The sequence below is a fragment of the Gracilinanus agilis genome, chromosome 3 (assembly GCF_016433145.1).
Source record: "Gracilinanus agilis isolate LMUSP501 chromosome 3, AgileGrace, whole genome shotgun sequence".
NCBI classification, from domain to species: Eukaryota; Metazoa; Chordata; class Mammalia; order Didelphimorphia; family Didelphidae; genus Gracilinanus; species Gracilinanus agilis.
Window position 1 is genome coordinate 345,891,437 of NC_058132.1, and position 25,597 is coordinate 345,917,033.

The 25,597-nt window shown below is 38.3% G+C and overlaps 1 protein-coding gene across 1 annotated transcript in view; it reads right to left on the bottom strand.

Annotated features, from left to right (window-relative positions):
• The window catches only part of PLA1A (phospholipase A1 member A), a 41,591-nt gene extending 16,345 nt beyond the window's left edge, over nt 1-25,246 (bottom strand). The window contains exons 1-5 of the mRNA XM_044670081.1: nt 25,147-25,246; nt 10,372-10,573; nt 5,923-6,100; nt 5,595-5,703; nt 3,088-3,189 (exon numbers count right to left, since the gene is read on the bottom strand). Of these exons, the coding sequence (XP_044526016.1) occupies nt 3,088-3,189; nt 5,595-5,703; nt 5,923-6,100; nt 10,372-10,573; nt 25,147-25,213 (658 nt within the window). The 5' untranslated portion in view covers nt 25,214-25,246. The remainder of the gene's footprint in view (nt 1-3,087; nt 3,190-5,594; nt 5,704-5,922; nt 6,101-10,371; nt 10,574-25,146) is intronic.
• Nucleotides 25,247-25,597: the final 351 nt, after the last annotated feature.

Sequence of the window (25,597 nt, forward strand, 5' to 3'; positions counted from 1 at the left end):
GGGAAAAAGGGAGGAAGACAATTTGGATCATATAACTTCAGAAAACTTATATGGAAATTTGTTATTAGAATAAAAAAGTTTTAATTTAAATTTTTTTTAATTTTTAAAAAGGGAAATGGTCTAAAAGGAAAAATCTTTCCATTAAATTTCTGTAATAAGAGTTTGGTATCCAAGATATATAAATAACTAATAAATATATAGAAAACTACTAGCTCTACTCTTGGGCTAGAAAGCCGCTGATAAGAGGAAAGTCTTTATATACACCAAAATATTTATAGCAGTACTTTTTGTAATAGCTAAGGATTGGAAACAAGTGCCCATTGACTGGGGAATGACTAAACAAATTTTGATACATGAACATAATAGAATATTACTATGCTGTAAGAAATGATGTGTGTGATAAATACAGAGAAATATGGAAGATCTTTGTGAACTGACACAATGAATTAAGCAGTCAAGAAAACAATATCCACAATGATCACAACCATGTAAATGGAGGAAAAAAACACATACACACCAAAAAGTCAAAAGTAAATGTAATAAAATTATAAAAATCAAACAGTACATGACTGAAGAGATGAGAGGACACCATTCCAACCTATCCCTTTGGGGAGGTGGGAGGTCCACAGATGTTACATATTGCACGTGTTTTCAGATATTTTAAAATGTATTCATTCATTGCACTGAATTTTTTTTACTCTCTCAAAAATATAATTTGTTATTAGGGTAGCTTTCTTGGGATAACTATGATGATAAGAAACAGAAAATATCAATAAGAACTTCTTTTTTAAATAAGTGATGGAGAAAATGTTAACAATGCAGATTAAACTTTAAAATATGTTGCACTTTTTCCCCTCAAGAGCCTGTTAAACTTTTACCAGGGGGTAGTTATGTGACTCAGTGCACTGAGAGCCAAGCCTAGAGATGGGACATCTTGGGCTCAAATCTATCCTCAAACACTTCCTAGCTTGTGTGACCCTGGGTAAATCACTTAACTTTTATTGTCTAGCCTTTACCATTCTTCTGCCTTGGAACCAATCCACAGCACTGATTCTAAGACAGAAGGTAAGGATTTAACAAAAAAAAATTAAAAAAATAAAAACTTTTACCAGCCCTCTGGCAGATATTTCCATATTGAGGAAGCAAAAGACATGCTGCTAAATGCTAGTTTCCTTGTCTATTATTTCCTATTCCTTTTCTGAATTTTAAAGAAATGTTTATGAATCAGATGCATTTATGTTGGTGATTCCCACACAGAAGGACAACTAGAATATATTTCCACATTGTCTCATTGAGTCATTTCCAGGTGAGAGGGCCCAACTTATCTCCCACTTCCAATTTTATAGATGAGGAAACTGAGGTGCCCAGAAGTTAAGTGATATGCTCCTAGCATTTGAAGTCAAGTCTCCTGTCTTTAAATCTAGCACTTTTCCCACTGTAGTATCATTTTTGTCAGCAGACCACATTTCAATGCTTCCATTGCCATTGGGACATAGATTTGGAGCTGGAGGGAATTTCATTTAGAGCTAGAAGAGATCTCCAAGATCATCTCATCCAATCTCCTCATTTTTACAGAGCAGGAAGCTTGAGGGGAACTTTCTTGGCACAAATACTAGAGTGGTTTTCCATGTCCTTTCCAAGCTCATTTGACAAATGTGGAACTGAGGTAAACAGGGTTAAATGGCTTGCCTGGGGTACACAGCTAGAATCTGAGGCCAGATTTGAATTTGGGAAGATGAGTCTTCCTGATTTCAGGTCAATCACTCCATCTACTTCATCTCCTAGCTGCCCCATTAATGCTATCCCAATCAAAATATCAAAGGTCTACTTTATAAAATTTGATAAAATAAAAAAAAATTCATTTGGAAAATTAAAAAGATGTAGAATAGCAAAGAAAATTATTAAAAGAAGAGATGAAGGATAATAGCAATTCCAGGACTCAAAGAGGGGAATGTTTCACCCAAAATTATTCAGGTTGGAAATAGCAGTATGAAGATTCTTTTCCAATGCTCTTCTGAATGCATTCAAGGCAGGTGAAAGAAGTGGAGGGAAAGAGCCCAGAATAGTGAGAGCCTTCATCTTCAGGGTAACTATCTTTGCCTCCCAGACTTTTGCTTCCTTTGCACTCTGGGATACTGTCCTGAAACTGACTTCTTTCAGGTATCCTGGGGAGAGCTATCAGCTAATATCTAGTAGAATATAAATTCCACAAGGGCAAAATCCAATTATTTTTGTCTTTGTATCCTCTAGTACCTTGTACACAGTAGGCATTTAATAAATACTTCTTGAGTTGAATTGAGCTTTGAAATATGGACCTGAGAGGTGGGAGCCCTTGGGGGTGGTGGAGAATGAGTATTTTTTAAACCTTTACCTTCTATCTTAGAATCAATACCATGTATTGATCCTAAGGCAGAAGAGTGGTAAGGACTAAGCAATGGGGGTTAAGTGACTTGCCCAAAGTCACATATTTAATGTGTCAGAAGCAGAATTCCAAGGCTAGTCCACTCTTCTCTATAGCATGCTGCCTCTCCACAATTCACTATGGAAGATAAAAATGACCCTCTCTTCACCAGAATCAAGACCTAAGCTTGTTTTTTTCAGAGTAACAACGGAGGCTATTATTGTGTTGGTGAAATCCCCCAAACCACAGAACCCACAAAGAGGAAAAAAGCAGTGATTATACAAACATGCTCTCCTTTTCCCTCCCACTTATGATTATCAGCACAGGGTTTGGGCCTGAGTCAGAAATCAAGAATTCCAAAGAAACATTTCCAGTCTATGAATGAGAATATTCCTACCCATTGAGAGCTAAAAATAAAATCACTAGCTTCAGTGATGCTCTAATCACTGAATGTTTAAGTTTTAAGAAATTTTAAAGCTGGAGGAATCCTTAGAGATTATCTATTCCAACCTTATCCCTCCCTTTCATTTGACAGATGAGGAAACTGAGACCCATAGAGTGATTTGTCCCAGACAGGCAGATTTACTTAGTGGCAAAGTCATAGCCAGAGCTCAAGTCTTCTGGGCTTCCCTCCCCTGCCCCCCACTATATCTGAGACAAAAAGAAGGAAAGAATCCAGAACTTACTGTCTGTATCTGTGTGAATGGCTTCCACAAATAGGGCATCTCCGGGATCCAGTCGTTCTTCAAGGCTGGCCTTGGTGTACTCTGGCCCTGCAGGATCCAGACCTGCCAATAAAAACACTGATTTCAGAAACACCTTCTCCTGGCACAAGAGGAAAAACCATCTAGAAATCGGGGTTAGTGTCACTTCTAGAGCTATGCATTTTGAATCCAAGAAAGGAATAGAATTTTGCTTTCTTGAGGATTATAGTCTTCTAATAAAGACTCATTAAGGCTGGCTGAGAGGATTGCTTTAACTGGGGTGGGGGAACTAGGATATTGTCTAGGGTTGAAGATTTAAAGGGTATTAATAGCACTGTCTTGGAGATGCTTCCTTCCCTTTTCACCCCACCCTGGAGAAGTGTCCCATAGGACCACACCCCAAAGAAGCCAAATGTCTCATATCCCATTCAAAAAGTTCTAATTATTTTTTGGGAGAAAGAACTAGTTTAGGATTAAATTTACAGCAGATACTTCCCCCTGCTTTTTATTAAAATTAATTTGGAGCTATTGTTGACTCCTCTTTTTTCTCTATAAAATTAGAAATGGCTTAAACTACCACTGAATAATAATAGCATTGTCCTACATTATTTAATGCTGTAAAGCTTGCAAAGTATTTCCTCACAATAGCCCTGGAACATAGAGTGCCAAGTACTACCAATCTCTCCATTTTATAAAGAAACAAACTCAGAGAGATTGTGACAAAAGTAGCTAGTGTCAGGCCTAAGGACTCAAGTCTTTCCCTTTCTACTATAATGACAAAGGATTTAGAGCAAAAAGGCTTAAGGAGGTGACTTTATCCAACCCTATTATTTTACTCATAAGTAAACTGAGGTCTAAAGAGTTTAAGGAACTTGACTACAGAATGTAAGTGCTTTGAGGGCAAGAACTTTGTCATAAAACAAACAAACAAACAAAAAAACCAGAACTTTTCATCTCTAGTGTCCAAGGGTGCCTTGAACATTATAGGCACTTCATAAATATTTGTATGATTAAATAGTCCCAGGTTTCAGAAGTCACACATTTAAGAGGCCTGATTCTAATGCAGGTTTTCTGACTCCAAATCCTGGCCTCTTTCTATCACATCCATCTCCCCAACCACAAATATTCATGAAAAGGGGTTGGGAGGAAGTTTAAGGGAGTAGGAAGAACACTGGTTATGGAGTGTTCTTTATAGGAGTTGGGTTCAAATTCCACCCTGAACACTTACTATGTGTAGGATTTTAAGCAAGTCAGTAAAACTCCCTGGGCCTCAGTTTCCCTCAGATGTAAAATGAGGGTGTTAGACTCATGGCCTCTGAAGCCTCTTCCAACTTGAGATTTGTGATACTAATAATAATTGCAGCTTTTCATATAATAACATTTACACATATATACTCTCATACATGTTATATATATTTACATTTATCATATACTTATGCATGTATATCTGTTGTTGTTATTTTGTATTTGTCTGACTCTTTGTGACTCCCATCTTGGGATTTTCTTGGCAAAGATCCTGAAGTACTGCCATTTCCTTTTCCAGCTCTTTTTCTTTTTTTTTTTAACCCTTACCTTCTTTCTTAGTATCAGTTCTAAGGCTAGGCAACTGGGATTAAGTGGCTTGCCTAGGGTCACACAGCTAGGAAGTATCTGGGTCCAGTTTTGAACCCAGGTCTTCTTAAGTTCAGGTCTAACACTCTATCCACAGTGCTATTCTCTAGCTTATTTTACAGATGAGGCAACTGAGGCATGCAAGGTTAAGTGACTTACCCAGGGTCACACAGCTAGGAAGCATCTGAAGTCCGATTTGAACTCAGGTCCTCCTGACTTCAGGCTCAGCACTTGAAATGGCAAACCATTCCAGTGTCTTCACCAAGAAAACCCCAAATGGGGTCATGAAGAGTCAGATAAGACTAATCAACTAAACGACAATAATATATGTATGTACATATATATAATATAAGTATATGGTGTACATGCTATATATGTATGTGTGTGTATTTTTTTAACCTGATCTCAGTGTAGAAAGCTCTCCATGAAAAATTCCTTTACCAATATAGATCAACATCTTCTCTGAAACTCAAAATCTTAGAAAGTTTCTTGGTACACCAAGAGATCAAATAATTTGTTCAGGGTTACATAGCTGATATGAGAACCTTGATCTTCCATACCCCAACACTGGCCCTCTAATCTATTATGCCATATTGGTTTATGTCATCATATAGTAGAATAACATTATTTTGAAAAGGAACTAGTAGGTGAAAATCAGCAGTATGATATAATCCCTTCTCCTTACCTCAGGGCTGTTAGTAGTGCTGTCAGTCAGTCAACAAGTATTTATCAGACACCTACTGTATGTCAGGTTCTTTGCTAAGTACTGAGATTACAAAGAAAGGTAAAAGACAGTCCCTGTTTTTAAGGAGCATGAAGTCTAACGAGATTATTTCAAAACACCAAGCGAGTAACCCAAAGCCAAGATAGAACATTACCTGTGATCCTTCCCAGTTGGCCTTTATAGAAATAGCCTACCATTCCCCCAACGTGTGCTCCCAGGCTGACCCCAATGATGTGGATGGAGGACTCTGACACCCCGAGCATCTGGAATGGGATAACCAGAATGAGCTGGCCAAGTTGAGTCAGGCTACAGCAACTCAACACAGACTCCAAGAAGTTCCTCAGCTAGTCCAAACCCTTGGAGATAAGACCCTTTGGTCAAACTCTAGGAAGGCTTCATCATCTGAAGTGTTAACAGTCCCAGTTCCTGCCCTCTCCACCTCCACCTCGCCCTATACACAAGCCATTCTCTTTGGGTCTTACCAGTAGATAGCTGATGAACTGGGAGATCTCCAGACCAAGTTTTATCACATTGTCAACAGCTGAGAAATAAACACCTGTGGATCCATAAACCCAGTCCACTGCAATCACGTTTGCATCTGTCACACGCAGAAGAGTCTGGATGAATTTGTCAATCCATGATGGCTTGGTTCCTAGTGCCCTACGGGAGGTGATGAAAAGAAATACAAGAAACCTTCCTTCCAAGCTTACTTCTATTACAAGGTTCATTGCATTATAAGGTTGAACAGGCCTCAGATCAAGGAAGAGAGCCCAATTTAAGCATCTAGTCCTTCAGTAACATAATAACAGCTGAATTTACTACATAGTTAACAAGGGTGATATTAATTAAAATGTGAAGCTACCAGATTAACTTCCTTCCTATATGGCCACATCCTCCGTGAGTTCCTCCTGGCTTACACCCTTAGCAGTCTCTGAAGGTACATTTCCTATCCCTTGTCCTATGTACAAAAATTGCTAGTTAAAATCCTGGAACTAGGGAGAGGGGAGTAGTTAGGTGGCTCGGTGGATAGAAAGCCAGGGCTAGAGATGGGAGGTCCTGGGTTCAAATATGACCTCAGAGACATCCAAGTTGTGTGATGCTGGGCAAGCCTAGCCCTTACATCTCTTCTGCCTTGGAATCAATACTTAATATTGATTCTAAGACAAAAGGTAAAGGTTTATAATAAATAAATTAAGTCCTGGAGGAGGCTGTTAAATTGAGGGAAGTTGAGGAAAAGCAGGAATTGCTGCAAAAGCAGAGAAAGGGAAGATTCCAGAACTCTGGAGAGTGATCTTTCTCCTGGGAGAGCAGTTGATCTTTCTCTCTGGAGGGAGTCAGTGTGTGGACTTCTCCTGTGAGCAGTTTATCTCCTCGGAAGTGGTTGAGTGTGTGTCTGAACTCTTTAGGTGGACTGACTGGGTGTGATCATTACTCCCTTTCCTTGTGGCTATCCATCTGGTTCCTGTTTGTGTTTCCTGATACTCCTGATCTGCTGAGACTCTCACCAAACTACTGAAGCCAACTGTCAGTGAGAACCTCTCCCTTTTGAGCCCTTGAACCTGCTTTCCATCTAGCCTTTTCCCTACTCTAGTTATCATCAAAGGGGTGGAAATTTTGGCTAGTGAGGTACTGCAGCATCTTTAGGTAAAGAGAGTGTACAGTTAGAGCAGTTACAACCTGGTGAAGATAGCTACTGAGTTTTGGTGGGAGGTTTAGTTATATTAAGTAGTCAGATTATCCCAATCCCCTTCCCTTCCTGCCCTTACTTTAATAAACCCTGGTTTACCGTGGAAATGTGCATTGGCTAGGGGGGTTGGGGGGCAAAGGGGGCGGTGAAGGGGAAAGTAAAAATATGAATCATGTAACCATGGAAAATTTTTCTAAAAAAAAATAAATAAAATAGTTAAATGAATAAATAAATGCACCCTGGTTTACGTTATTTGGGGTATCCTGTTAGTCTCTCTTGTTAGCCTTCCCAAACCTGTGTATTTCTGATAACTGGCCCTAGCAACTATCAGAAACCTATACCACCAAGCACCCAATTCACCTAAATTTTATTTCAAGGCATAGGTGGAAAATTTTACTTAGATCTATTGGCTATTTTTAGAAAGCACTTAGGTGACTCAGTGGATAGAGCACTGGACCTGGAGTTAGGAAGACCTGACTTCAAATCTGACCTCAGATACATACTTAGCTGTGTGATACTAGGCAAGTCATTTATCCTCTGTTTGCCTTAATTCACTGGAGAAGGAAGTGGCAAACACTCCAGTATCTCTGCCAAGAAAACCCAATGGACAGTATGGTCTATGGAGTCACAAAGAGTCAGATATGACTGAATGCCTGAACAACAACGATGGACTATTCCTAAAGGTGGACTGGAAATATACCTAGAACTTCTGGATAGCTGAGATCAAGTTTTATTCCAGTATTAAGTTTTAAGTCATATACCTTCTCTGGGCCTCATTATCTTCCTCATCTGTAAAAAGACAAGTTAGACCTGATGGCCTCTGTCATATCTTCCAGCTCCAAAATCTAGGACTCTTTATATCTCCTCCTTCTAATGCATATCTAATCGAGGGCCCCAAACATAAGGTAGGAATAGGACCTGGACCTGTGATTTCACTAGCTTAGGGCAGTGATGGCGAACCTTTTAGAGGGGTGGGTGATGTCCTCAAGAGCCCAAGGAGAGGAGATGGGGAGCAGCCCAGCCCTATGTCCCTCTGGCTTTCTAGTAATGAACTTTGGCAAATTCTGTGCTGGGACAACAATTCACATGCTGACAGAGAGGGCTCTCAGTGCCCCCTCTGGCATGTGTGCCATAAGTTTGCCACCACAGGCCTAGGGAAGGTTTATAGGGGGAAATTCTCACTACCAATACAGGCTAGCACCTGCTTTGTGATATGTAGTCTCAGAGAGTGGTCTATTTTTATTTTATTTTATTTTTAATTGATTAATTAAGAAAATGTTTTCATGGTTACATGATTCATGCTTTTTCTCTCCCCTCCTCCCACCCCCCTCCCATAGCCAACACGCAATTCCACTGGGTTTTACATGCGTCATTGATCAAGACCTATTTCCATATTATTGATATTTGCATTAGGGTGATCATTTAGAGTCTACATCCCTAATCATATCCCCATGTGATCAAGCAGTTGTTTTTCTTTTGCGTTTCTGTTCCCACAGTTCTTTCTCAGAGAGTGTGGTCTAGAAGACAAAGGTTAAGTGTTTTGCCTAAGGTCAGGTAATGAGTATGTGTCTGATGTCTGAATTGAACCTACATCTTTTTGGTTTTAAGGTTGGCTGCCAATCCACTATGGCGTGTTGCATTTAATTCTCAGTAAATCTCTATTAGTGGACTGAAAAAGGGACACTGTAAGCTTCATTAGGTCAGGAAATCTTTAAAAAAAATAATAAATCATGAGAAAGTAGGAAAAGCTAAATAAATGTATTGTTGGCTCTGTGGAGGTCAGGATGCCAACCAAGGAGAAAACTGAAGCAACTCAGTCAAGAATTGTTGTATATTTAGTGGCTCCTTTGTTCCAAAAACTTCATCAAGCATTCATCATTAATTGTCATAATGCAATTATCTAGTTTTAGTTCTTTAATTAATTAATTAATTTGTTTGTTTGTTACATGAAAGTTCCCAGATATCTCCCTTCCTCTCTTCCCTCCTGTAAACCATCAGCAAACATTATATGTGACAGGGATGAGTTAGAAGCCTTCTCTGTAAGGTCATGAGTGAAACAAGGCAGGCCTAGAGACAAGTGCAAACAAGGAGGCTAACAAAGAGGGTGTGAAATTTCCGAAAATGACTATAATATAAAAACAAAAAGCCTTAGAGGTAGCCAAATGGTTCAGTGGATCAAGAGCCAGAGCCAGCAATGGGAGGTCCTGGGTTCAAATATGGCCACAGACATTTTCTAGCTATGCGACCCTGGAAGTCACTTAACCCTCATTGCATAGCCCTTACTCTTCTTCTGCTTGGAACCAATAAATAGTTTTGATTCTAAGACAGAAAGTAAGGGCTTAAAAAAAAGTGAAAAAATGGCCATTAAAAAGCATGATGTAATTATTAAGCATCTACCATGTACCAGGCACTATGCTAATCCCTGGGGACTAGAAAGTGCTTAACATAGTGCCTGGCACATAGTAGATGCTTAATAAATACTTACTGACTGACTAGGAGAGGTACTATATATACTTTCCCTAAAGGAGATCACATGCTGGTCTGATAGAAGAGATGGCATGCAGACAATGTACATACATCACTTCTCAGTGGCTGGAAATGGGGGGTAACTCCAGAGGTACTGGTAGGGGGATGTGAGAGAAGAAGAATCAGGAAAGGTCTTCTCCAGAAGGAAGTATTTTAGTTGAGAAAGTAAGCCAGGGAAGGGAGGAGATAAAAATGAGGAGAGGGAAGAAGTAAAGTATAAGAAGACTGGGATGGTAGAAAGGGACTGGATTATGAAGGACTTTAAAAGTAAAACAGAAAGATTTTATATTTGCTCTTGGTGGTAATAGGGAGCCACTGAAGTTTACTGAGTTGGAAAGGCAAGGCAATAGTGGTGGTAGTGATATAGTCAAACCTGAAAGATCACTGGAAAATCACGTCAGTAGATAGTTAGATGACAGAAACCTTTGAAATTATCTATTCTCATATCCTCATTTTATAGCTGAGAAAACTGAGGTACAGAAAGCTTAGGTTATATGTGATTGTTCAGGAACGAGTGATATTATATACAGGTGAGTATATATAAAGCACTGTTAAAATCTTGAGGATCCGAACAGGTGGTCAGTCAATCCATCCCCTCTTCTCTCTACTCTTTTTCCATTGTACATTTGTGTTACTGTTGAACACAATAATTACTTCATATCAAATGGATCTAAGTGCAGATTTTTTGGGGAGCTCCTATTGACCTCTCTTTTCTTACCTGAACCCATGGATAATTAACTTGGTTTCCAAAGAGGTATTGAATCCAAAGGTCTGAAGGTCACTACTTTTTTTTACCAGCTTCCCACAAGTAGGATCCAAAGGAGTGAAAAAGAGGAATTGAACCTTGAGATTGGTGCCCCGTAGGAGATTAGCATTCTGAAAGTCAGAGCACTGCTGCTGTATGGGGGGGATCTTATGACCTATAGAAGAAGAAAAAGAAATTTAATAGCTTTTTATTCATGTTTTGGGGGGCAAAAGAAGGAATGTAGGGTTATATAACCCTAAGTTTATAACCTTTTTAAAAATGTTTAATTGTCATGAATTTGACAAGTGTCGAGAAAAAAGGAATATGAAGTACAGTTTTTGAAAGTATAAAACAAATTCAACATATTAATTCTAAAGTTATTCTGTTTATCTGTGTCACTCTCCAAATTTCCTTCTCTTCTCTCTGTGCATTAAAAAGAGTTGTATAGGCATTTTTCTTTCTTTTCTTTTCTTTTTTTCTTTTTTTGGCATTACTATTACTTCTCCCTTCTGACCTCAAAAAAAAAAATAGAAGCCCTCTTCTGTAACAAATAAGTGTAGTCGAGCAAAATGGTCCATATAGTGTATTTCATTCTGTTCCACTTAAGTATATCACTTCTCTATCAAGGGCAAGGAAACATACCTCATCATCAGCCATCGGGAATCATGGTTGGTCATTTCACTGAGCAGAGATCTTAAATCTTTTAAAATTATTCTACTTTACAATGATGTGGTCATTGAATAAGTTTATTCTCTTGGTTCTGCTCATTTCACTTTGCATCAGTTTACACAAGCTATTTCATGTTTCTCTGAATCCATTCTTTTCATTATTTCTTACAGAACAATAAAATTCCATAAATTCATGTCACCTTTTCATTCAAATATCCCCTAAGTAATGGGCACCCACTTTTTTCATTTGTTTTCTGCTACATATGGGTCTACTTTCTGGTTCTTTTATCTCTTTGGGTTATAGGCTTAGTAATGGTATTGCTGTGTCAAAGGGCATTATTCATGGTTTAATGATTTTAAAGTATAATTCCAAATTGCTTTCCAGAATGATTTGATCAATGCATGACTCTTCCATTAGTATTCTCTTTCTCCAATATTATTTCCAACAACTGCTACCTTCCTTTTTTTTAATCATCTTTGCCAACCTGATGAGTGTAAGGTAGAACTTTAGAGTTGTTTTAATTTGCATTTCCCTTAATATGAGTGTTTTGGAGCATCATTTTATTGATTGTTGATGCTTTCTTTTTTTTCCTTTTGAGAACTGCCTAGTTCTGCTGACTTCTTTTAATTCTTTGTCACAAGAAATAGTTTAGTCAAGAAAGGAATACACTTAAAAATAAAGGCATAGAAGATGGCGGCTGAGTAAAAAGCAGCTGCTTAACCTCTCCTAACCAAAACATATAGGACTCCTCAAGAAGACATAAAAACAAATCCAGAGGAACAAAGGGACTCCACAACAGGGCGCAGCATTGAAGGTACGTGGAATTGGGACATTTCCATGCTATAAGGGGTGAAACAGCTCTCACTAAAACGCAAGCTGAGCAACCCCCTCCCCCACCCCACACCACCTACAGTGCCAAAGCCAGCGCACAAGAGCTAGAGCAAGCTTGGGGCACCCATTAAGTCCTTGGCAGGTACCTAGGGTCACCAGGGGCTGTTCCTGAGAGCAGCAAGACTTAAGACCCAAAGAGGCTAAAGAATGCTCACGGACTTTGAACATAGATACTGAGCGCAGGCTCAAGTGCAGGCTATTGCATCCACGGATCCTGAGCGCAGGAACGGACTTGGATCCTGAGCACAGGTCCTTGAGTGAGGACCCAGTGCAGAGGGGTACACGACTATGGAAACAGTGCCCTGAAACTGTTAAAGGAGCCTCAGACAGAGGAACAAACAAGGGGGCCACCAGGAGGCTTGACCCTGAGAACAACGAGATCTGAGACTTCAGGAGCCTAGAGAGCTCAAACAGACTCTGGGTGTGAGGAAAAACCTGAGAGGGCGCAGGGCTAACAATGGCAAGCCAGAGACAAGAACCCCAAAAGAGAAAGATCATCAAGAAGAAATCTGTATCACTGTAACTTTTACACAGAGAAAGTCCAGATAGCAGAACAAACAGCAGAGGAGAACAAACAAGTAATCACATCCAAACCTTCCCAAAATAATGAAAACTGGTCACAAGCTATTGAAGAGTTCAAATCTGAGATAATGATAAAGATGGAAGAGATCTGGCGAGAAAATAACAGTTTAAAAGGCAGAATTTCAAAATTGGAAAGTGAGGCAAGTCAACTGAAGACCAGAAATGACCAGATTGAAAAGGAAAACCAAAAGATTATAACCGAAAACCAGTCCCTAAAGGCTAGAATTGAGCAATTAGAAGCTAATGATCTCTCAAGACAGCAAGAACAAATAAAACAAAGTCAAAAGACTGATAAAATAGAAGGAAACATGAAATATCTCAATGAGAAATTGACAGATCAAGAAAAGAGGACTAGAAGAGACAATTTGAGAATCATTGGTCTTCCTGAAAAAGCAGAAATTAATAGAAATTTGGACTCCATACTAAAAGAAATTATTCAGCAAAATTGCCCTGAAGTTCTACAAGAGGACAATATAGACATTGAAAGGATCCATAGATCACCCTCTACACTAGACCCCCAAAAGACAACCCCCAGGAATATAATAGCCAAATTCAAGAGCTTCCAAGTAAAAGAAAAAATCTTACAAGAAGCCAGAAAGAGACAATTCAAATATCAAGGAGCACCAATCAGAATCACACAGGATCTGGCAGCCTCCATACTAAAAGATTGCAAAGCTTGGAATATTATATTCAGAAAGGCAAGAGAAGTGGGTCTACAACCAAGGACTACCTACCCATCAAAACTAACTATATGCTTCCAGGGTAAAGTTTGGGCATTCAACAAGATAAAAGATTTCCAAGTATTTGCACAGAAAAGACTAGGACTGAATGGAAAATTCAATATCCAACCACAAAAATCAAGAGAAACATAAAAAGGTAAAAAAGAAACAGAGGGGACAGAAAGAAAACTCGTATTTTTTAAATTTGCCTCTTTAAGGGCTTCAATAAGATCTAATTATTTGTATTCCTATGTGGAGAAATGTTATGTATAATTCTCTGTAGTGAACTTTATTCACTATTATAGTAATCAGAAGAATTATACATAGGGAGAGGTTGGAATACTAAATGGTCTAAGATGATATGGGGGGTGGGAAAGAGCGGGGTGAATAGTAGAGGACACCAAGCGAAACTTGAATGAATAAGAAAAATAGGATTAATCTATCACACACAAAGAGGGCATGGGAAGGGGAAGGGATGAATACTATTATAAGAAGGAGAGGAAGAGAGCATTAAGAGGTAATATTTAAACCTTACTTTCAGTGTAATTTACCCTGAGAGGGAAGAGTAGCTATATTGTCCATTGGGATATAAAACTCTATCTAACTCTACTGAGAAAGTCAGAAGGGATAAACCAAGGGGAGCAGGGGAGTGGGGAGGTGAAAAAAGGGAGGGGAGAAGAAGGGTAAGGGAATTCATTAGGCCTTAAAAATAAAAAGAAGGGAATAATAAGGGAGGGGGTAGAAAAGGAAGTTAATCAAGGGAGGGGACAAGGGTTATTGGCTTAAAGCAAACCATTGGTTTAAAAGGAAATAGTTTAAGGAGAAGAGGTAGAACTAGGAGAGGATACCAAAATGTTGACGAATACACAACTGATAATTATAACTCTGAATGTAAATGGGATGAACTCGCTCATAAAACGGAAGCAAATGGCAGAGTGGATTAGAAACCAAAATCCTACCATATGTTGTCTACAAGAAACACATACGAGGCGGGTGGACATACACAAGTTTAAGGTCAAGGGCTTGAGCAAAATCTTTTGGGCGTCAAATGAGAAAAAAAGGCAGGAGTGGCAATTATGATTTCTGACAAAGCCAAAGTAAAAATAGATATGATTAAAAAAGACAGGGAAGGTCATTACATCCTGATTAAAGGTAGTATAGACAATGAGGAAATAACATTGCTCAATATGTATGCTCCAATTGGCATAGCATCCAAAATCATAAAGGAGAAACTGGCAGAGGTCAAGAAGGAAATAGATAGTAAAACCATACTAGTAGGAGATCTAAATATTCCTCTTTCAGATCTAGATAAATCAAACCAAAAAATAAATAAGAAAGAGGTAAGAGAGGTGAATGAAGTTCTAGAAAAATTAGATTTCATAGATATGTGGAGAAAAATAAATAGGGACAAAAAGGAATACACCTTCTTTTCAGCTGCACATGGTACATTCACAAAGATTGACCATGTAATAGGGCATAGAAACATTGCAAACAAATGCAAAAGAGCAGAAATAATAAATGTAACCCTCTCAGATCATAATGCAGTAAAAATAATAATTAGTAAGGGCACCTGGACAGGCAAATCAAAAACTAATTGGAAATTAAATAATATGATTCTCCAAAACCAGCTAGTCAAAGAAGAAATCATAGAAACAATCAACAATTTCATTGAAGAGAATGACAATGATGAGACATCCTACCAAACTCTGTGGGATACAGCCAAGGCAGTACTCAGGGGGAAATTTATATCCTTGAGTGCATATATTAACAAATTAAGGAGGACAGAGATTAATGAATTCAGCATGCAACTTAAAAAACTAGAAAGCAAGCAAATTAAAAATCCCCAGATGAAAACTAAATTAGAAATACTAAAAATCAAGGGAGAAATTAACAAAATTGAAAGTAAAAGAACTATTGATTTAATAAATAAGACTAGAAGCTGGTATTTTGAAAAAACAGATAAAAGAGACAAAGTACTGGTCAATCTAATAAAAAAAAGGAAAGAAGAAAACCAAATTGACAGTATCAAAGATGAAAAGGGAGACCTCGCCTCTAATGAAGGGGAAATTAAGGCAATCATTAAAAACTATTTTGCCCAATTATATGGCAATAAATATAGCAATCCAGGAGATATGGATGAATATTTACAAAAATACAAATTGCCTAGATTAACAGTGGAAGAAATAGAATACCTAAATAATCCCATATCAGAAAAAGAAATTTAACAAGCCGTCAAAGAACTCCCTAAGAAAAAAATCGCCAGGGCCTGATGGATTCACAAGTGAATTCTATCAGACATTCAAAGAGCAACTAATCCCAAATACTATACAAATTATTTGATATAATAAGCAAAGAAGGAGTCCTACTAAATTCCTTTTATGACACAAATATGGTACTGATTCCAAAGCCAGGCAGATCAAAAACAGAGAAAGAAAACTACAGACCAATCTCCCTAATGAATATAGATGCAAAAATCTTAAATAGAATACTAGCAAAGAGACTCCAGCAAGTAATCAAGAGGATCATCCACCATGATCAGGTGGGATTTATACCAGGAATGCAAGGATGGTTCAACATTAGGAAAACCATCTACATAATTGACCATATCAACAGTCTAACAAACAAAAATCACATGATTATTTCAATAGATGCTGAAAAAGCCTTTGACAAAATACAGCACCCATTCCTACTGAAAACCCTGGAAAGTATAGGAATAGAAGGAGCTTTCCTAAAAATAATAAACAGTATATACCTAAAACCATCAACAAGCATCATATGCAATGGGGATAAATTAGAAGCCTTCCCAATAAGATCAGGAGTGAAACAAGATGCCCATTGTCACCTCTATTATTCAACATAGTACTAGAAACACTAGCAGTAGCAATTAGAGAAGAAAAAGAAATTGGAGGTATCAAAATAGGCAATGAGGAGACTAAGCTATCACTCTTTGTAGGTGATATGATGGTCTACTTAAAAAATCCTAGAGAATCAACTAAGCAGAGCGAAAGGAGCAGAGCCAGAAGAACATTGTTCACAGAGACTAATACACTGTGGTAAAATCATATGTAATGGACTTCTGTACTAGCAGCAATGCAAGGATCCAGGACAATTTTGAGGGATTTATGGAAAAGAACACTACCCACATTCAGAGGAAGAACTGCAGGAGTGGAAACACAGAAGAAAAGCAGCTGCTTGAACACATGGGTTGAGGCAGACATGATTAGGGATTTTGTTTGTTTGTTTGTTTGTTTTTAATTTTTTAAACCCTTAACTTCTGTGTATTGACTTATAGGTGGAAGATTGGTAAGGGTAGGCAATGGGGGTCAAGTGACTTGCCCAGGGTCACACAGCTGGAAAGTGTCTGAGGCCGGATTTGAACCTAGGACCTACTGTCTCTAGGCCTGGCTCTCAATCCACTGAGCTACCCAGCTGCCCCATGATTAGGGATTTTGATTCGAAACTACCACACCAATGCAATGATCAACAATTTGGAAATAGGTCTTGATCAATGACAAATGTTAAAACCAGGGGAGATGCACATCGGCCAGGGGTGGGGGGAGGGCGAGGGGTGAAGGGGAAAGTAGGAGCATGAATCATGTAACCATGTTAACTTTACTTAAAAATGAATATTAATAAATGTTTTAAAAAATAAAGGCATAGTAGGGTAGCTAGATGGCTCAGTGGATTGAGAGCTAAGACCAGAGACAGTAGGACCTAGGTTTATGTCCAGCCTTAGATACTTCCTTTTTTGTGTGATCCTGGACAAATCATTTAACCCCCATTGTCTAGCCCTTATCACTCTTCTGCCTTGGAACCAATACAAAGTATTGATTTTATAATTGAAGGCAAGGGTTTAAAAAAGAAAGAAAGATATACATAAAAGCAAACAAAACCAATAAGAATTTTAAAAAATAAAGTGACCAGTCTTAGAATGGGGCCAGGGGAGAGGGATCCAATATAGGCAGGAAGGGACTAATGGATAATGTAAAATAGGGAAGTTAAAGTGATTTAAGATGAACAGTTGTAATGATAATTTGGGAGAAATTACATGTAGAAAGGTTATGGTCAGAGAAAAAATGCTGAGTGAGAGATCTCTGATAAGGAGCAGTGTCTTATAGTGAGGGCCATGGCATGCTGATGTGGAGGCAAGATGCCATCTTTCAAAGTCAAAAAGGGCAAGAAAAGAGTACTGGATTAGAATCAAAAGACTAGCATTTGAGTACTAGCTCTTCTACTTACTCCCAAGGAATCCTTCCGCGGGACACTTGTCTTCCCTAAGACTCAGTTTCCTCATCTAGATAATGAGGGCATTGGATTAGATGATCTTGAAGGCTCCCTCCAGCCCCAAAATCCCATTATTCTCTAGTACAAAGGTTTATCAATATAGATCACAGGAGGATAGACTTAGAGCGGGAAGAGAACTACAGAGTTACTTAGTCCAACTGTCTTATTTTAAAGATGAAAAAAATTAAGGCTCAGAGACTAAGTGACTTGCCTAAAGTCACACATATCTTTAGCAACTAAGGTTTGAACTGAGATCTTCTGATTCCTATCCCAACATTCTTTCCATCGTACCATAATGCCACAGTAAAGTAGTTTATGCCAACTTTATTAAATACCTGTTATGTGCCAGACACTGCAATAAGTGCTGGGGAAACAAAGGAACAAGTTAAATAGTCCCTGCCTAAGAGAAGCTTATTTTCAAGAGAAGAGACATGAGATGATTGAGCTAGAACTGGAAGGGAAGTTTAGAAGCCACGTAGGCTAACTGGTACAGTGGATAGAGTGCAGGGCCTGGAGTTGGGAAGACATCTTCTAGAGTTCAAATCCAGATTCAGATACTCACTAGCTGTGTAACCTTGAGCAAGTCACTTAATCTTTTTTACCTCACTTTCCACATCTGTAAAATAACTGAAGAAAATGGCTTTGCCAAGAACTACAAATAGGATCAGGAAGAGTCAGGCATGACTGAAAACAACTGAAAAATTGGACACAACTGTCTAAAGAGCATGACAATAAATAAGACATATTTGATGAGCTTTTCAAGTAGGTCAAATCCTTCATCTGATTAGTGACTGAGAACTAACTATAAATCAGAAATGTAAAGCCTGTGAACATAATTTGGTCTCCTTCTAAAGTTAGAAATGAGAAATGAGAAGGTGGCTCTGTTTTTAAAAAACCTATTGTTTGTATATTGGTGCTACATAATATTCACTTTCTGCAGCCATTAAGTAGCTGGTATAAAATAGATCCAACCTCCCTTCGAATACACACACACACACACACACACACACACACACATATTGCTTCAATTATTCTTTTGGCCCAAAGAATCTCTGTACAATCTTTGTTTTGCTGGACAACTTTTTAGTTTCTTGATATGAAACAGCATAAAGTAGTTCTTTGTTGAACCCATTTGCTCCTCTCTTTATGAATTCCATAGCATGTTTCCACGCAGAACCCTTCTACAAGATCTGATTTTGTATACTACTCACACATGCACACACCTCAGTTATTATCAATACCTACATAATGAAAAAACTTTTACAGTTGTACAGCCAATGCAACCTCTTTCGGTATCATACTAACCCAAATGCTAAATAAACCATTAACAACTAATTTTTTTTAATGAAAGAAAAACCAATAAAGGTTCTGGAGAACAGAAGATGAAATGTTTCTCCCTCTTTCTAAGATAGAATACTATTAGGTACCATCTGGGCATCTAATGTTGGTACTCAATTTTTTTCTTTGTCCCAAGGATGAATTCACCATATTGGACCTGGGGCAAAGAGTTGTTTTCTCCAGAAATCATTATGATATAAAGACAAAAGTCAATTGTAACTTTTTTTTTTAATCATTGAAAGTGTTCCTAAATTCTCATCTCAATGATCTCTGCCTATTGTCGTTTGTTTAGGGGTACAAGAACTGTAGAACAAGGGTCATTTAATATGAAAGTGTGCTAGAGTTAGCTTAACGGGCTTGCAAGCTGATTGTTAGATTTTTCAGTGTGAGTCGTTACACCTGAAGAATTGACAAATGCTACAAATCAGGGTCTGATTTATTGTTGATTTCTAAACTTAAGAAAGAAATGAAGAAATTGTTAATTATGCAGACTAAATATTAAAACTGTGTTGAGTGTACTTTTTTAATGCATTTCCCAGCATACCCCTGATGGACCTAATGTCCTGTTATAGAAAGATTCTCAAAGGCACAAAATTACTGATACCACCCCCTTGGCACTCCCAAACATTTTTTAAAGGCCCACCTCATTTCCAAAGTGATAATACTGGTCATATAATGACCTAGATTCTTCAAAACTTTGTAATTTCTATTTCTTCAGCCTTTTTTACTGGTATAACTATGTAGCACCAAAACGAATGGGGTGATTTACAAAGGAGCATTAAGTATCAGTACTAAAATACAAGAGTCCTTGAATCTGGAGACAGCCTCCATTTAGGATTCTTTTTTTTTTTAAACCCTTAGCCTCTGTTTTAAAAATAATACTCAGTATGGCTCCCAAAGCAGAAGAATTGTAAGGTCTAGGCCTGTGTTGGCAAATCTATGGCATGCATGCCCTCCTCCTCTCCACGCATGCCTTAGGATATTTCTCTCATCACCAGCCCCTCTGCCCAGCAACCCAATGGGAGTGCTTTCCTCCCTGCTCAGTTAGGGGTAAGGCAGGGGGAGCTCACATGTGGCAGGCATAAGGGTTGCAGTTTGGGTACTTGGTTTTTAAATGATTCACTATCACTGACCAGTGATGGGCAAACTACGGCCCATGGGCCAGATGTGGCCCCCTGAAATGTTCTATCTGGCGGCCTGACATTATTCTTAATTTGATGAATACAATGAGGATACAATACAATGAAACTTAGAAAGAGTTGCCTTAAAAACAGACTGACAGATGAGCATTTCCTTTCCTTTGGCCCCCTCTTTAAAAAGTTTGCCCATCACTGGTCTAGGCAATTGAGGGTAAATGACTTGCCTAGGATCACACACCTACGAAGTGTCTGAGACCAAATTTGATCCCGGGACCTCTCATCTCCAGGCCTGGCTCTCTATCCACTGAGTCACCTAGCTGCCCTACCATTTGCAATTCTTAATTAAGAATGGAAAAGAAATATTAGAAAAGGTCTTGATGGTACCTATTTTCTCATTCTGAAAACTCATGATGGAAAATATTAGTCAGAATTCAACTGGGTTAAGTTTAGAAATCCAGCTCTTGGGGGCAGCTGGGTAGCTCAGTGGATTGAGAGCCAGGCCTAGAGGCCGGAGGTCCTAGGTTCAAATCTGACCTCAGACACTTCCTAGGCAAGTCACTTGATCCCCATTGCCTAGCCCTTACTGCTCTTCTGCTTTAGAGCCAATACACAGTATTGACTCCCAGACAGAAGGTAAGGGTTTAAAAAAAAAAAAAAGAAAAGAAATCCAGCTCTCCTGCTAAGCTAACATAGAGCTTTTCCTGAACAAAGGTCTATTGGCTTTGGAGGACCATGTGAGAAAAGAGAGTTGTTTGGGCTGTTACTTTAACCACCAAGCTATCCTTTATCCTTTTTGTTCTCCAAAAGTCTAGGCTGCCATCTATACTTGGACTCTAACAATTGAGCTCTTTTTAGTCCTACAGGGAAAAAGAGGGATATGTTGCTAATCTCAAGAACCAAACTTCTAATCAATCATGTTGTACCCTGTACCTCAACTCTGTAACCAATCATTTTTTGTATTTGTGATATTTGCCTTGTTCTGTGCTCCACTCTTCCCCCTTTGTAATTTTAGCTTAAAGGTCCTTACATTAGGGGCAACTAGATAGAGCACTACACTTGAAATCAGGAAAACTCCCTTCAATCAAATCTGGTCACAGATACAAGCTGTGTGACCCTGGACAAGTAATTTCATTGTTTACCTAGGTTTTCTCATCTGTAAAATGAGCTGGAAAAGGAAAAGGCAAACCACTCTATTATCTCTGCCAAGAAGACCCCAAATGGGTTCACAAGGAATAGGACAGGACTGAACAACAAAATAAAATATTTATTAAGGGCAGGTAAGTTGATTGATTAGGCAGTTGATTTAAGACCAGGCCTAGAAATGGGAGCTCTTGGGTTCAAACTTGCTCTCAGATACTTTCTAGTTGTGAGCCCCTGGGCAAGTCACTTAACCCCCATTGCCTTGCCCTTACCACTCTTCAGCCTTAGAACCAATATACAGTATTGGTTCCAAGATGGAAGATAAGAGATTTTTTAAAAAGGAGAGAGCAATGACATCTTCAGGGGGAATGGAGAGATCAGGGAAGCCTCCACAGAGGAAATGGCATTTGAGCTAAATTTCTACAGAAGATAAATATGCAGAATCAGAAATTAATAAAGGGGTGGGTTTCTAGGAAGAAAATGGCTTATCTAAATGTACAGACCAGATGCAATGCCAGTTTAGAGAAATTTACATAGGGCAATAGCAGGAAATAAGGCTGGAAAAGGTAAATTGTGGCTAGATTATGAGAGCCTTAATGCTAATTTGCCTTCTATTCAAGTCAATAGGTAGCTCCAGAGTTTTGTTGTTGTTTTTTTAAATTAGTGAGTCAAGGGCAGATTGGTGGCAGAGTAGATAAAACAACCTGGCGTGGGGACGGTCTGGGTTCAAATTTGGCCTCAAATATTTCCTAACTTTGTGACCCTGAGCAAGTCACTTACTCCTTTTTGCCTAGCCTTTGTCCTTCTCTCTTAGAGTTGTTACTAAGACAGAAAGTTAGGACTTTAAAAATATCAATGAATGACTTGGTCAAAATTATGATTTAACAATTTGGAATTATGCCCAAAGGGTTTTAAAAGAATGCATACCTTTTGATCTAGCAACACCACACTACTAGGTCTATATCCCAAAGAGATTTTTTTTAAATGGGTATGGACCTGTTTGTGCAAAAATATTTATAGATGTACTTTTTGTGATGGCAAAAAACTGGAAACTGAGGGGCTGTCTCTTAGTTGTGGAAGGGCTGAAGAAATTGTAGTATATGATGGTGATGGAATACTATTGCACTATAAGAAATGATGAAACAATTGATTTCTATAAGAACTGGAAGGACCCACATGTACTGATGCAGAGTTAAATAAGCAGAACCAGGAGAACATTATATACAGTAACTGAAACATTGTGGCATGATCAAAGGTAACAGACTTTGTTACTAATAGCAATACAATGATCGAGGACAATTCTGAGGGATTTATGACCAAGAATGCTATCCACCTCTAGAGAAAGAACTGTGGGAGTAGAAATGCAGATGTAAACATGACTTTTCACTGGTTTATTTGGGTACATGTTTTGGGGTTTTGGTTTTAAAAGATTACTTTATTACAAAAATGAACAATATGGAAACAGGTTTTGAGTAATAATACACATAAAATCCAGTGGAATTGCTTGTCAACTCCAGGAAGGGGGGAGGGAAGAGGGGAGGAAGCCAACATGAATCATGTAACCTTAGAAAACTTATGTATAGATTTGTTACTGGAATAAAAAAAAAAAAGAAAAAATTTTAAAAAGTGAAGTATGCCTTAAGGATGATTTTTTTGGCATTTGGACTGAGGATTAATTGGCAAGGGGAGTAGCATGAATAGTCAGATGGATACATCTGTTGGGCAATTAGTATGGCAGATCTGGAGTTCTGATGAACAATTAGGGTTGATTATATAAATCTGGAGCCATCTATGCAGAGATGATAATTAAACCCATACAAAATGAAATCAGTGAGGGAAATAGTATATAGAGAGAAGTGGTCCCAGAGCATCCTCAGAAGACATCCATGCTTGGGGGAAGGGAGGTGATGGGGGGAGGGGGGCTTCAATCTTATGAGTAGGAAGAAAACCAGAAGAGCTTTATGAAGCCAAGAAAGGAGAGAATTCCCAGGAGAATTGGATGATCATCAAACAAAAACTATAGTGTTCAAGAAGGGTGAGAACTCAGAAAAGAGCATCAATTTTAGCCATGAAAAGATCACTGATAACTTTTTTTTTTTAACCTTTACCTTCCATCTTAGTTATATGCATAACTAGTGAGTAGCAGAGCTGGGACTCCAAGGCCAATGGTCTTTATACAATACTATGTATTGGTTCCAAGGCAGAAGAGCAGTAAGGACTTGGCAGTGAGGATTAAGTGACTTGCCCAGGGTCACACAGCTGGAAAGTTTCTGAGGCCAACACTGGCAACTTTTGATAAAGTGGTTTCAGTTGAGTATTAGGGATTGAAAAGAGATAAGAAATGAGTGGGTGTTAAGGAAGTTAGAGGTAACAAGTGTAGCCAGTTCTTAGAGTTTAGCATAGAAAGTTTGGAGGGACATAGAATGACAGCAAGGAATGGCAACATAAAGTGAATATTTGTGTTAAGAATAGGAAAACTATTTAAATTAGTCAATCCACAAACATTTATTGTACCTCCTGAATGCTACGCAATGGAGATATAAAGACAAAAAGTAAATAGTCTTTTCGCCCTATCATGGGACATAATATCTACATACAACATTGTATATAAAATAAATTTATAATTTATAATTATAAATAAAATTATATATTTAAAAAAATCGAGTGGTATAGGATACATTTTGAAGGAAGGGGAAGACATATATTGCCAAAGAGGAGCTAGGAAAGATTCCAGGAATAAATAATAACACATTCAAAAGCACGGAAGGGGGAACAAACAAGTGGAACAGATGTAATATCAAAAAGAGAAGAGGATCTGAAGGACCTCGACAGAGCAAGAAGTTAGTGTCCCAGAAGCTTGTGACCATGATGGAATTTAAATACCAGGTTGAAGAGTTTTAATTAACTATATTAAGGTAGCAAGAAAATGACAGAGAAAAGTGGAGAGAGACAGGTAGAGATAGAACCTGTTGTAGAGACCAGAGGTGATAATAAGACTGGATTCTGGTAGCGGCAGAATGAATGGAGTGAAAGGGATAACTGTAAGAGACAAGGTGGCAAATGTTAGATTGTGTGACACAGTGGAAAGAGTCTTGGATTTGGAGTCAGAGGAACTGGGTCACAACTATGGGCAGGTCACTTACTGCATATTCAACCTTAGGCAGATCACTTAACGTGTTGGCTTCAATTCCATCTGCCAAACAAGGGGGTTGGACTAGATGGGCTCTGAGGTCCCTTCTAGCTCTATTATTATTATTATTATTATTATTATTATTATTAGAATTCTATGTCAATATAAGTAATTGGCTTCCTTTGTAATCGCATTTATTTATTTATTTTTGCATTTAGAAACATTATTCTGGAAAGGGTTGACTGTACGTTTCACCAGATCCACCTAGGATTCTATCATCCTAAGTAGATTGAGTAAAGTTTCATGTGGAGCCAAGGGCTTAGTCTAGATGGCCTCCATAGCCCCTTCCAAAGCTAATCTGTGTGAATCTGAGTAATGTCGACTTTTAAAAAATGAGTCAGACACCCTGGGGGAAGTTGGTGTTTCTAGAATGAGAAAGTGCCATCTTTACTGTCACTCATGTGATTATCAGACTTAAAAAAAAATCAGACTGCCTAGGGGGAAAAGGCTCTTTCAGGACATCTCAGAGTTAATACAAAAATTAATATAATATCGAGAGTCAAAGTAATTACTTGATAAAACTCAACAAGATGTGCCTGGTCTCTCACTTCTATTAAAATCTTACCTGGACTTCCTTCTCTGGGGCAGTGGGGGACTATGTAGATAGAATATTTCCTAGCTTGTCACATATGGCTAATGTGTTGCTTCTGCTAAACTAATTTTTTTCTTTATTCCTTTTCAATCCTTGCTTCAAGAGATAGCTCAGTGGAGAGAAGGATAAGATATATTTGGAAATGAATGTGATATATAAACAAAAGATATAAAGAAGAATAAGATATTTTAAAAAACACCTTACCTGAACCTTTAGGAGACAATAGTAGTATCCCCAGGAAACAGAGGCATCTTATGAGACTGCTGGCCATGGTGAAATAGTTCTCCTTGGGCCTGAAGACGAAGTGAACTCCTCCTTAGTGGAAGGGCCAAATAAGCCAGCCGCTGACAGGCAGGAATATTTGCTTATGCTATCCTAATCATTAATTGACCTTATGACCCCAAAAAAAGAAAAATGTAGCAATCGACTGACTCAGCCCATGTTTGCTTAATGGATAAAGTTTGTTTTCTCCCCAATGGAAATAAATGTACTGGAATTTTTTTCCTTTCTGTTATTATAACCAGAGGATATTTAAACATATTCTCCTTCCTCTTTGAATCAAACATTTTCAGGAAACTGTTTCCTGTACCTCTCCCACTTCCCATTACAAAGTGTCTATAACAATAGAATTATAACAAAGGTGTCTTTCAACTTG